The following is a 14700-nucleotide window of genomic DNA, read 5'->3' on the forward strand; positions in this document are numbered from 1 at the left end:
TTATACTGCATCATATAGCTGAGTGGCATAGTCACTGGTTTCTCTCCCAGGCAGCTACGGGTCGAATCCCAGCCAGTACGTGCAGGATTTTTTAAGCGAAAGTGACGTCCCTATGGTTTGAATTTTACATAAAATTGGATGTCCAGTGGCTCATCACGGTGTATGCTTGCTTTTTCAAAACTTTTATTGTGTAGAAATTTTTTAAAAAAATTGCGTACATAAATTTGAATGAGGTAACCTACAAACCTCACATTTCGACATAGTTTTCATTCTTGATGGTAACACACAGGCTGTGACTGTCTTGTAACTCACATGCAATTGATGCAGCACTTATTCTAAAAGCTTCTTTAATACAAGCCCCAACAATTTACCTCCGCTTTTGTTTTCTTACAGTGGAAGCCATTTCTTTTCATTTAATCGTAAAGTTTTTGGTCCATCGAAACCAGCACAGGACTAATACGTTGGTTTAGACAGATGGAAAAACTTCACAATTCCTGCTATTGTTTCACTCCCTGTTGTTGCCAACCTCTCCACACTGAAAAGGTGGAAGTAATACATCTCATAAAAGTGATTAGTCAATATCAGTACGAAGTTTATTACATGTAATGGGGTTTTGCTGTATTGTGCAGTGGCAAAACACAGCATTACTATTTTGTTAAATGTGACTTACCAGGCCAATCACCATTCTTCAAGGATCGTGTTTCACTGATAACAGGTTTTCCCATTTCATACTCATATTGCCTCATATAAAATGTCTTTCACATGACTACATTCAATAGCCTTGAAGCCAATTAATCCTTCTACAAATCAAACACCGTTAAAAGTACGAATATGTACACACACAGAACCAGATAGTACACATAAGCTTGAGTTTAGTACGAACACCCATTGCTAACAATTCTACCCCGCAGCATACAGTGGTACTTTTCATAGTGTGAATCATTTTTCCTTCACATATTTAGAGGTGACAAATGATTCCTCACTTTTTTTGCACCTAAAATCTAGGTTATGGGAACTCTTCTCATGCCTTGTTGAATGGCTTACTGCCAAGTGGAAGTGATTGGTCGTAACTGGAATGTTTACTGTTGAAATACGTCCGTTTTGCTGCTGCTACTACTACTTTAACGTACATGGTAACGTCATCTGTCAGGCCAGGAAGATTTCTATTGGAGATGTGATTTGCAGCCGTGGCTTAAACTAAGAACCCAGCAGAATCGAAAACCCCCATGGCGCAACATCCCCGAAGGACCGTGGCCTACCGAGCGACCGCTGCTCAGCCCAAAGGCCTGCAGATTACGAGGTGTCGTGTGGTCAGCCGTTATTCTTGGCTTTCTAGACCGGGGCCACCATAGCTCCTCGATTGTAATCACGTAGACTTAGTGGACTTGAACCCGACCTACACCGCGAGGCCGGCAGAATGGAAATGTCAGGACAGCCAACGGTGTGGTCCAGCCCCCATGTAGAGCTGCAAGGCTGTTAAGGTGAAGTCGTCATTCACGGTTGTCCCCTAGGTCGCAGATTCCCTATCAATTGTTTCCCTAAATTTTTCTTAACTGTTTTCAAGAATTTGGAAATTTACATTTCACAACTGAATATGTGAAGGAGTGTCCTGTGAAACAACCGGTATGTTATTTCAAAGTGAAGGGAAGGTGATTCACACTATGAAAAGTACATTTACATTTCACTTTATAATTTATTCCACCTCCCCTGCGAACCATATGACCTTACCGCGGTGGGGAGGCTTGCGTATCGCAATGAAGCAGGTAGCCGAGCCGTAGGTGCAACCATATCGGATGGGTATCTGTTGAGAGACCAGACTGACGAATGGTTCATCGAAAGTGGGGTAGCAGCCTTTCGGAAGTTTCAAGGGCGACAGTCTGGATGATTGACTGATATGGCCTTGTAATAATACTTAACATGGCTTAGCTGTGTTGATACTGCTACACGGCTGAAAACAACGGGAAACTACAGCCGTAACTAACTCCCGAGGACATGCAGCTCTCTCTGTATGAATGATGTACTGATGATGGCTTCCTCCCGGGTAAAATATTCCGGAGGTAAACTAGTCCTCCATTCGAACCTCCGGGTGGGGACTACACAAGAGGGGCCGATATTCAGGAAGACGGATACTGTCATTCTGTTAGAAGTTTGAATCATTGTGGTAGATTAGAGAATCTGAAAAGGGAGATGGATAGACTAAAGTTAGATGTAGTTGGTATAAGTGAAGTACGTTGGCAGGAAGAACAAGATTTTTGGTTAGGCGACTACCGAATTACCAACACAAAATCAAACAGGGGAAATGCAGGAGTTGGTTTAATAATGAATAAGAAAATAGGGCAGCGGATAAGCTACTACGACCAGCATAGTGAAAGAATTATTGTCGTCAAGATAGACACCAAACCAATGCCCACCACAATAGTGCAGGTCTACATGCCTACTAGCTCAGCGGATGACGAGGAAATTGAAAGAATATATGAAGAGATAGAAGATTTAATACAATATGTAAAAGGTGACGAGAGTCTAATTGTGATGGGAGACTGGAACGCAGTGCTAGGCCAAGGAAGAGAAGGTAATACAGTAGGAGAATTCTGATTGAGACAAAGGAACGAAAAAGGAAGTCGACTGGTTGAATTCTGCACTGATCATAATTTAGTCCTTGCCAATACTTGGTTCAAACACCACAAACGACGGCTGTATACGTGGACGAGACCTGGAGACACTGGAAGGTATCAAATAGACTTCATTATGATTAGGCAGAGATTCAGAAACCAGGTGTTAGATTGCAAACCTTTCCCAGGAGCAGACGTGGATTCTGACCACAACTTGTTGGTCATGAAATGCCATCTGAAGTTGAAGAAATTGAAGAAAGGAAAGAATGCAAAAAGATGGGATCTAGACAAGTTGAAAGAAAAGAGTGTGAGGGATTGTTTCAAGGAACATGTTGCACAAGGACTAAATGAAAAGGCTGAAGGAAACACTATAGAGGAAGAGTGGAGAGTCGTGAAAAATGAAGTCAGTAGGGCTGCTGAAGAAATATTAGGAAGGAAGAAAAGATCAACTAAGAATCAGTGGATAACTCAGCAGATACTATACCTGCTTGATGAACGACGAAAATACAAGAATGCTAGAAATGAAGAGGGCAGAAAAGAATACAGGCGATTAAAGAATGAAGTGGATAGAAAGTGCAAGGTAGCTAAGGAAGACTGTCTGAAGGAGAAGTGCAAGGATGTCGAAGGTTGTATGGTCCTAGGAAAGGTAGATGCTGCATACAGTAAAATCAAAGAAACCTTTGGAGAAAGGAAATCTAGGTGTATGAATATTAAGATCTCGGGTGGAAAGCCACTTCTAGGGAAAGGATACAAAGCAGAAAGATGGCAGGAACATATCCAACAGTTGTATCAAGGTAAAGATGTAGATAATTTGGTTCTGGAACAAGAAGAGGCTGTTGATGCTGATGAAATGGGAGACCCAATTTTGAGGTCAGAGTTCAAAATTCAATATTTTTTCAAAATCTTGTCAAGCACTTAATATTAAATTAACAAGAGAAGAAAATTTTCCTATAATACAATATTATACAATTTACGCTAACAATGTTTTCTATTAAACACACAGCTCATCCTTAATAAATTTATGTTGTTTACAAAATTCTACTTATAATATCTCCTGTACTACTTACAAATATAGTCAACTGATATACAGTATGTGATATTACTTCAAATGATACTATACAACTGGTATAAGATTAATATTTACATTGCATTTATTTAATTACTTTTTTTTTTTTTTTTTTTTTTTTTTTTTTTTTTTTTTTTTTTTTTTTTTTTTTTACCCCTTCTGGATCCTAAGTAGCATAACGACCTGCTGCGTCTTAACCAGAGCCGCTTTTGCCACCACTTTTCAGAGTTCCTGAAGGGCCTTCACAGCTACCGTAGCGGTCCCAGGGCCCTCGAAGTCCCCACTGTACTTCACCCCTACAGGCAGTCCTCTACTTTGGCTGTCCAAACTCCTTAGACCAGGGGATGGAATTAATTTATTCACACACTCTTTTTTTATTTACAATAACCTGCACTGGTCGAATGCCCTCTAACACTTCATTTATTTTCTCTGTTGCTGTTTATTCTCTTGAATATCTGTACAGATTTTGGAAAAGGATCAAACACTACCCCTGGTAAACTGTTCCACTCCTTCACACCCTTCCCAATGAATGAAAATTTACCCCAATCGCTTCTGCTAAAATTTGTTCTAATTTTATATTTGTGGTCAGTCATGCCGATATAATTATTTCCCAACTGAAGCCTCTCACGGATATCTCCCCATGCTTCTTCTCCTGTATAGGCTCTATATAATCCTATAAGTCTCGTTTTCTCCCTTCTCTTACTTAAAGTTTCCCACCCAAGTTCCTTTAACATTTCTGATACACTATTCTTTCTCCTGAAATCCCCTGTTACAAATCTTGCTGCTTTCCTCTGCACACTATCTATTTCTTTTATTAGGTATTCTTGGTGAGGATCCCAAACACTGTTTGCATATTCCAATAATGGACGAACCATACTCAAGTAACTTTTTTCTTTTAATTCTTTGTTGCATCCTTTAAGTAGCCTCATTATGACATGTAATGATCTGTATGCTTTCCCAACAATGTCATCAATATGACCCTTCCAGTGCAAATTACTTTCAAGTCTCACACCTAAGTATTTGCACTTGCCATCTTTTGGGATAACTACCTCATCCAAAGTATATTCAAATTCAGTTTTAAAGCTCCTGTTTTTAAAAGTTGTAAAGTTTAACAGAGCTGTGAGTGACCTAAATAGGAACAAGGCACCTGGAATTGATGACATTCCCTCTGAATTACTGGCTGCCTTAGGAGAAAGCAGCATGGCAATGTTATTCCATTTAGTGTGTAATGTATGGTACAGGAGAAGTCCCATCCGATTTTCGGCAGAATGTTGTTATACCTATTCCCAAGAAAGCCGGCGCTGACAGGTGTAAAAACTATCGCACCATTAGTTTAGTATCTCACGCCTACAAAATTTTAACACGTATTGTTTACAGAAGAATGGAAAAACAAGTGGAAGCTGAGTTGGGAGAAGATCAATTTGGCTTCAGAAGAAATGTAGGAACACTTAAAGCAATCCTGACTTTACGTCTGATCTTAGAGGATCGAATCAAGAAGGACAAGCCCACGTACATGGCATTCGTAGATCTAGAAAAGGCATTCGATAATGTTGATTGGACCAAGCTATTTAAGATTCTGAAGGTGATAGGGATCAGATACCGAGAACGAAGAATTATCTACAATCTGTATAAAAATCAGCCTGCACTGATAAGAATCGAGGGCTTTGAAAAAGAAGCGGCAATCCAGAAAGGAGTGAGGCAAGGCTGCAGTTTGTCCCCCCCTCCTTTTCAGTGTTTACATAGAACAGGCAGTAAAGGAAATCAAAGAGGAATTTGGAAAGGGAATCACAGTCCAAGGAGAGGAAATCAAAACCTTGAGATTTGCCGATGATATTGTTATTTTATCTGTGACTTCAGAAGATCTCGAGAAGCTGCTGAATGGTATGGACGAAGTCTTGGGTAAGGACTACAAAATAAGTAAGTCCAAAACAAAAATAATGGAGTGCAGTCGAACGAAGGCAGGTGATGTAGGAAATATTAGATTAGGAAATGAAGTCTTAAAGGAAGTAGATTAATATTGTTACTTGGGTAGTAAAATAACTAATGAGGGCAGAAGTAAGGAGGACATAACATGCAGACTAGCACAAGCAAGGAAGAGCTTTCTTAAGAAAAGAAATTTGCTCACTTCAAACATTGATATCGGAATTAGAAAGATGTCTTTGAAGACATTCGTGCGGAGCGTGGCATTGTATGGAAGTGAAACATGGACTATAACTAGCTCAGAAAGAAAGAGAATTGAAGCTTTTGAAATGTGGTGTTACAGAAAAATGCTGAAGGTGAGATGGATAGATCGAATCACGAATGAAGAGATACTGAATCGAATTTTTGAGAGGAGATCGATTTGGCTAAATTTGACGAGAAGAAGAGATAGAATGATAGGACACATCTTAAGACACCCAGGACTTGTTCAGTTGGTTTTTGAAGGAAGTGTAGGTGGTAAGAACGGTAGGGGTAGACCAAGATACGAATATAACAAGCAGATGTAGGATGCAGTAGTTACGTAGAAATTAAAAGGTTAGCACAGGATAGTGTGGCATGGAGAGCTGCATCAAACCAGTCTATGGACTGATGACTCAAACAACAACAATTTATTCCAATCCTTACTCCTCATCCTATAAGTGAATATTTGCCACAATTTTTCTCTTGAATTCCAACTTTATCTTCATGTTATGATCTTTCTTACTTTTAAAAGCTCTGCTCAAGCTTATTCGTCTACTAATGTCATTCCACACCATCTCCCCACTGACAGCTCAAAACATACCATATATAGCAATTAATTGTGCTTAGGTTCTACCTAGTCAATACAATTCAGAATGTATTGTTATTTAAACTATCATTTACTTATATACACACTTATATACAAACACAAGTACATGTTTCGAAAAAACAAATCTTCATGTTGTTAGTAAAATCACATGTATCAAAGACCTTATTTATAATGAACTGTGTGCTGACAAAATGACAATACAACAATGCTAGAAAATTCAAACATGAAATATCTTTTCATATTATATCTCAATTCTATGAAATGTCTGTGTATCAACACCTTAATTAAAATGAACTATGAACTATAACTAAGTCAATACGGACCATTAGTGGCCATCGTGGTCAAGTTAATAGCCAAGCATGTCATCTCCCAAGTCTTCCCAGCCCAAAGTTTGCAACATTTTCGTAACATTACTCCTTTCAACAAATTCATTTTAAAACCACCTAATCGATACTTTATTTTTTTGCCTTGGGCAAAATTAAAAATACATTAACCCACACATAACATGTTTCGACCACTTAGTGGTCATCTTCAGCTGTATAAAGATAGTTGAGATGAAAAACATTTGGGCAGTAAGCACATTAAACCTTAAAACTGTGTCCCATGGGATCTTGAAAACTGTTGCTCTAGATGCTCTAAAAGAAGGGAGGGGTGGGTTGGGGGTAAGGTAATAGGTGTGCATGATACTTAAATCACAATTTGCGTCTACAATTGTGTTGAAAAAAACTTATTAACTAATATACGTATTTAAAATATTTAAAGCGTCTGTGGTGATACACTTTTCGTAATAACACTAGGTGGCATGAATAAAAAAGTCAATGTTTGTAACAGTCTTCAGGCATTTGTGAGAGGGTTACTTAAATTAAAATTTGTGTCTGCATGATGTTAAAAAACTTATTTACTAATAAACATATTTAAAAAATTATCTTCAAGTGTCTATGGGTAGACACTTTTTAGAAACACTTGGTCTTGAGTATATTCCAGTCTTTGGATATTTGTTGTTTGTATTTTGTGATGATATCTCCTTAAATGTCACTCATTATGTTATGGTAAAAGGCCGTGTTGACGGTTTGATTTTTAATTTTGCCCAAGGAAAAAAAATAAAGTATCGATTAGGTGGTTTTTAAATTAATTTGTTGATTGTACTCATCGATACGGTCATGAAGTGGATGGCTTGCAATACATTACTCCTTTTTCGGAAATCACCCAGAAGAAATCGTGCTACTTCCACTTCTTGTATCAAGTAGCCCTGGTGTGGGTCCCATACAATGGAACCATATTCTCGTTTACATCCTTACCACTCTAGGTACTTACATTGTTCCCCATCAACACAGTAATTAAAACTCAGAGGACTTTTTCTATCTGGAAACTTATAACTTGACTTTTCATCCCCTTTACCATCATCATCATCATCATCATCATCATCATCATCATCATCTCCCCTAGTCCAGCCCCTGCCAGGTTGATGGCACTTCCCCACCATTGCCTCTCCTTCCACGACTCCTCTTCAGTAAATATATTCCAGTCCAGTCGTCTCTTTCTTACACTGTTCTTGACAGAGTCCATCCTCCTTGCTCTTTCCTTCTATCTTAGTCTCCAACACTTGTTTTGGTATCCTTGCTTCCTCCATCCTCATAACATGTCCAGGCGATCCCAATTTGTTCTTCTCCATCCTATCACTCAGTTTTTCTCTCCTGACCTCAATATTTCTTACTCTCCTCTTCCTCAAGAACTTCATCTCACTGGCCTGAATTTTACTCTCATTTCTTGCTGTCAAAGTCTCTGATGCATACGCACACTGATTTTTACACCATATTTCTCAATATTGTCATTTAAAGCCTCTAGTTGTATTTGCACTTCTGTATTGTTGACTTCCCAGATCACTGCCATCTGCAAACATTATTATTTTCATGTCCCCTCCATACCTTGCCTTTGTTTCCTTTAGAATTTCATCCATAACCATTATAAATATAAGTGGAGATAATACACTTCCCTGCCTTAGTAGAGTTCTGTTCTCCCTGCTGGAGTCTGGACACAGCTGAAACAATTTTTATACATTGCTTTCACTAGTTCTCTTGATTGCCTTCCACATCCTTTTCTTTCCAGGGTTTCACACACCTTTTCTCTATTAACACTTTTGTATGCCTTCTCTAGGTCAAGGAATACCATCACCAGATATTTTCCATTTTCCCACTGTTTTTCCATCAGTAATCTCATGGTAAATATAGGGTCAGTGATTGACCTGCCCTGTTGAAATCCATACTTTTCTTCTAAATTTCTTTCCACCCTTCCTCTCATCCTCCTTTCTGTTATTCTGTCCAATATTTTGGCTACTTGTAACAACAGGGTAATTCATCAATTTGCAGCTATCGAGCTTGGTATTCCTAACTCTATTTCTTCACCTTTAAGGTACATATCTGTTTTCAGACACCTCAACAATTGTTTTAAACCAATTGCATAGGCATTTTACTTTTTTTATTTACCGTTTTCCACCAATCATAATTACTTTTATTGTACACATCATTAAAAAGGGACATTTCAGGTACGGCAAAACCTCGATGCATTGTTTTTCAAGAGAGAGGGGGAAAATTACGATGGATGCTGGAAAACTATAAATACGGGTAACATAAAAAATTGGGGGAAAGCAAAATAATAAAATACGGTACCGTATTTGAACATATCTCTTTAAGTAAAATGTATAGAGGTGTCAATACTGCAACCACAATATATAGTGAACACAATTTTAATGGCATTCCTTTTCATTTTTCTTTACATCGCATAATAATTGAAACCGTTAAGGTCAGTTTTCTTACTGCAAATCACTGCTATAAGTGGATATTACGGCGATAACCTGCATTTTTAGCGAAATGCTAATGATTTCAAGGATGTGTAATTTTTCATTATTTACAATTGAAATAGAAAAAAAAAATTCAGTTGTTCTTCCAGAGTTCTTACTGTTTTCAAGGGACGTGACATTCATGAATAACAATAATACACAGGAACTAAAATGAGAAAAACAATGTAATTACGAACGACAGATAAAATTGTAATCGCCGCACACAACAAAGACACAGCACAGGTCCACTCAGAATGAGACGAAACAGCACAAGGACAGCTTGTAGGCACGGTTAGGCCTGTATAGTGTGGTTGTGCTTACTTCAGTCCAGCCTACATGAACCTTGCTCCTGCCGAGAAACTCCTAATCGCTCGTAGCGCGTACGTTGTCACGTAATGGATTGCTGCTGTTCCATGCCACTTTAAATTCAAACGAGCATTTGTGTATATTTTTCTCATAAACGATCAATGTGGGAAAGCTGTGGCAGAGGACTAGTAATTTTTTGACAATCGATGCGAAAAAATGATAGTTCGAGGAACGGTAGATCCAGGGAAATTTAACATTAGTTTATATGGAACATTTTCAACACTAAATGAATTGAGGGATGCATCGAGGTTCTACTGTACTTACTGTCACAAAATCTAGCAGAAGGAATGCAGTGGGTTCAAATTTGTTCTGTCGTGTGGAAGTTAATTTAGAGCGGTTTGTGGAGGAGGATGAAGAAGAAATGACGTCTCTGATAAGCATAACTGGGTGTGTGCTCACATAGATGTTTTTCTTCTGTTTTACAGCCTGGGGGAGAAGAGGCTGCACCAATGCCTTCAGCCTCTGGGACTGACTTAGCTGCTGTTATACCACTGATAACAGAACTTGGTATGACGGAGCCACCAATTACTGCACGAAACAAGCAACTTTGTATATGATTTGTGTATTGTATTCTCTAAATAAGGGCATAAGAGGCTGGGTGGTTTATTATGTGTTATAATAGTGCAGCTAATTGTTTCAAGTGACAGAACAGGTGCTGCTTTTAATTGCAAAATAAGCAAATTTTAAGTAAACCTCTAAAGAATTTCTCTGCCAAATTTTCTGCAAATATTAATTCAGCATACCATATAAAAATGTCGCTTGGAAAGGAAAGGAGGGAATCAATACAGCTGGTGGTAAAATGGGCAAGAAAAGAAATCTCAAGTTTATGAGAAATAACAGAACCTGTATGGCCTCAGCTACTGTCTGCATGGCAATGGGAGCTTCATAACAAGAAATAAGCACATTTTCTTGTAAACCATAAAAATGTGTGAAAACTGACCTAGCATGTTCCTTCTCGAGACATTTTTAATCAAAATTAAACCGAGGTGCATGGCAAAAGAGAGTAAATTCTTGTACAATGATCATACATTCCCACGTCATTTATTTTGCTCTGCTGCACAATTGTTTCATGACAGTAACTGACTGATCTTTATGTATGTAGCCATGAACTGGAAATTGATTTCAGTTATTTTCAAGATGACAAGAGTAAGCAGTAGTGTATTAGCTGTGAAGAAAGGAACATATTCATATCACTGAAATGTCTGCAAACAGCTGAAAAATTGAAATTTGACATCTAACAATGGCTAGTAATGGTTATTCAGAATATAACAGAAAATATGATAAAAGAGGATTTTTGTCTACTAGTTTACAGTAAGTTTGTTCCACGTGGTATTTTGAGGTGACCGTTATCTGTAATGTTAAGTTCACATTGCTTGTATAATGTAATAGCCAAGTAGTTGATAGTTTTTCTATAATAACTTGTTACAATAACGATTACTGTGTTTGAATGTATGGCGATGAATACAGAGCTGAGTGTATGGACATGGTATAACCATACAGCTGGAAGACCTTGCCATACACAGGAGGATATTTACTTCCCACAAAGCTGTTTCCTCTGCTTTCTCTTGTATCCTTTAACTTAACAATAAAATAAAGTAATTACTTAGAATGAATTGTGATTCAGGTTATAAGAAATTGTTTTTCAAAACGTAATGAAATGAGGGATTGTACAGTAATTACCAGTTGATGTGCAGGAATGCAAGAAATGAACTTATTTTTGCTCTTAAATATATTCAATAATTTAGTCACTGTTGCCACTGCTTTCCCTCATGGTGAGCTCTTGAAATGTGGTATTTCTCCATAGTAGCTAAAGCATCAACATAGCCCATGGTCCTGTCTAGTTATCAGAATATGTCACCACAACTGCATTATTATTATTATTATTATTATTATTATTATTATTATTATTATTATTATTATTATTATTATTATTATTATTATTATTATTATATTGAATACCTTCGCAGATCCTCAAAGAGGACTGTATCTAGAAACTTGTATAAGGTACTGTAAAGTAAAAGAAAACTAGTTTACTATGTTGAAAATATATTTTAAAAGGTTGTCGAAGTTTCTTATTATGCATGCAGAAAATTGTTGTGTATATTTCCCTGTAAATTGGTTTGTGATTTTTAAATAAACTGACTTGATAACGTTCACATCATACTGTCCTCCAACTGCACAGCCTACATCAATCCTAACCTGGTTTTGGTCTCCCCCTACCATTCTTATCCTCTGCACTCCCTTCCAAAACAAACTGAGCAAGATGTATCCTATAATCTCTGTCTCCTGATGGCCAAATTCTCTCTCCAAATTGAATCACTACCTCTTCATTTACGACCTGATCTACGAATCTCACTTTTCTGTAACACAAAGTTTTGAAGACTTCTGTTCTCTTTCTTTCTGCTCTAGTTCAGTTCCATCCAGTGCCACCCTATACCTTTGAAACACCTTTCCAAAATGCATATCTACACTGCCAGAAAAAAACACGCAACATCCTCAAGGACTGACGTTCAATGGCACCAGGGTATAATATGTGCATGCTGAGGGGTTGTTATATTAGCAGTTCGTTTGTCACGGACATCAGCGATGAGATGGTGCACGGGAGGCCTGTCTGTGCACACTGTGTTTTGACTCGGCAGGCTGTAACTGCTGAGGTTAGAGGTGAACAATGTTTGAACATTTTAGAGGTGAAGCTTCCACTGTGTGAAGAATTATTTAGTTTAATTTCTGAGTTGAACCGTGTTGTAGGTGTCTGTACATCACGTACAGTTTGCCAACGTTTCAAATACATTCCAAGGCGACTGAAATACCCCTACTCGATCAGAGGTTATCAGTCTCCCAGGCAGCAATGGGCCCGGGTGCAAGTCAGCCAGAAAGGCTAGGATATAAAAGGCCAAGGGCCACTCTAGTAGTGTAAATTGCTGCCTGGGAGACTGATTACCTCGGATCGAGTAGGGGTATTTCAGTCGCCTTGACAAAGAATACTGCAATGTATTCGAAACGTCGGCAAACTGTACGTGATGTACAGACAACTACAACACGGTTCAACCGGGGAATTAAACTAAATAATGTTTGAACATTCGTTCTAGGGTACAACCATGCCCCACTGATGAGTGCATGTTCCTGTTTAACAACTGCAGCCGCTTGAATGGAGTCACATTGTAGGCCTGCGGGAAGCTAGATGGACGTATCAACAGATTGTTGCACATGTGTGGCATAATGTATCGGTAATATAACACCTTTCAGCAGTGGTCTGTGAAACATTCTCACACCTGTGAACCAGGCTCTGGACGTCCGCGTAGTACAGACGCACGTCAAGATCAACACGTGCGAACAGCGATGGCCGATCGATCATCATCCAGGAATGAAATCCGATCACATGTTGCACCTGCTGTCACCAAGGACCATTGGAAACAGTCTGCTTGCAGCAGGATTACGATCAGTCAACCACTGACACCACGACACCGCCAAGCCAGGCTACACTGTGCTGTGAAAGTGTCGACTGGAGAGGGGAATGGCGCTCTGTTGTCTTCAGCGACAAGAGTAGGTTCCGTCTGTATACAAGTGAGTGGCCTATTCCAGAGTGCATTCACACATGTCACCCAGTTACAACTCGCGGTCACAGTTGGTGTAACCAGTGCCCGCTACATTGCACAGGTTGTTGTTCCCGTGCAACTGCCATTTCTTTGACAGGAAAGTGATGTGTTTTTTCAGCAGGACAATGCACATCCACATACAGCTGCTGCAACATTTTACTTTCCGTCGCACCAACACAGGTAGGTTTTACAGTGATGATGAAATAGGAAAGAGCTAGGAGTGGGAAGGAAGCGACCATGGCCTTAATTTACAGCCCCAGCACTTGCCTGGTATGAAAATGGGAAACCACGGAAAACCATCTTCAGAGCCACGTACAGTGGGGTTCAAACCCACTATCTCCCAAATACAAGCTGATAGCTGCATGACAGAGGCCGCGTGGCCACTTGTTTGGTTCACCGGATCTCTCGCCAGTTGAACATGCATGGGACATGATGAAGCTGGAACTTACGCGTTCTGCATTACCTGCGAGAACCGTTGCCGAATTGCGTCAAAAGGTGCAAGATGCTTGGAACAATCTGTCACAGGAGTGTACATTGTGTATTGATGTGAGTGTTCTGACTTGTCTTTCATTTGGTCTGATGAACTACCTGTCACATCGCTTGTGAATAAAATGACCTTGTCCTTATGGATGATGCATTTTTTTTTTCCCAGCAGTGTACTCGTATGTTTGAGGTGGATAAATTTTTCTTCCGCAGAGAAGCTTTCTTTCCTTGTGTTAATCTGCATTTTATTTCTCCCTTGGATTGCTGTAATTGATTACTTTAGTACCCAAGTAGCAATATTAATTTTGTTTCTTTGTGACTTCGCTCCCATATCTGATATTTTCCACGTCAATGGTTAAGTCACCGTTATTCCCTTACTTTTGTTTTACTGTGTTATGTCTACCTCCATAGTGTAAAGGTTAGCACCATTAGCTGTCGTCTTCGGTGGCCTGAGTTTGATTCCCAGTACTGCCAGAGATTTAAGAATGGCAGGAGGACTGGTGAGTGGTTAGAATGGGACATGCACCTTGGGAGGACATGAGTTTATTTTCACATTTTCTACTACAGCTCACAAGATCATGACTGTATCACCAGCACATCTGTTCTTCTGAATTCCTCTTTATTTTTTACCACTTGTTCTATATTCTCATTAGAAAGCTGTGGATCTGCCTCATCCCTTTGGGATAGTTATTTCTCTCTCATTTACCATGATTGTTATCTCTGTTTGATTTTTGTGCAAATTTCAGATAACCCTTCTTCATCTGTATGTTATTTCTATTGCTAAGAGATTCCACTAATGAACCTAGTCTTAAATCACAAATGCAATCTATATCGGTTCAACTTCTTCTACCATCAAATATAGAACAAGTGTTGTTTCACAAACCAAACATCTTCTGTTAGAGATAATTCCCCAAGATGGCGACTACTGTGTGTGAGTCTGTGATATCCGTAGTAGATAATGGTGTAAGATGCAGTGA

General features: G+C 38.9%; 1 protein-coding gene across 3 annotated transcripts in view; it reads left to right on the forward strand.

Moving 5' to 3' along the window:
* The window catches only part of LOC136863895 (pelle-like serine/threonine-protein kinase pik-1), a 630261-nt gene extending 618461 nt beyond the window's left edge, over positions 1 to 11800 (forward strand). For all 3 annotated transcript variants that reach the window (XM_067140300.2, XM_068226049.1, XM_068226048.1), the window contains one exon: positions 10070 to 11800. In XM_067140300.2, coding sequence (XP_066996401.2) covers positions 10070 to 10201 — 132 coding nt within the window. In that variant the 3' untranslated portion in view covers positions 10202 to 11800. The remainder of the gene's footprint in view (positions 1 to 10069) is intronic.
* The last annotated feature ends 2900 nt before the right edge of the window (positions 11801 to 14700 follow it).

This window comes from Anabrus simplex, chromosome 2, assembly GCF_040414725.1.
Source record: "Anabrus simplex isolate iqAnaSimp1 chromosome 2, ASM4041472v1, whole genome shotgun sequence".
Lineage (NCBI taxonomy): Eukaryota > Metazoa > Arthropoda > Insecta > Orthoptera > Tettigoniidae > Anabrus > Anabrus simplex.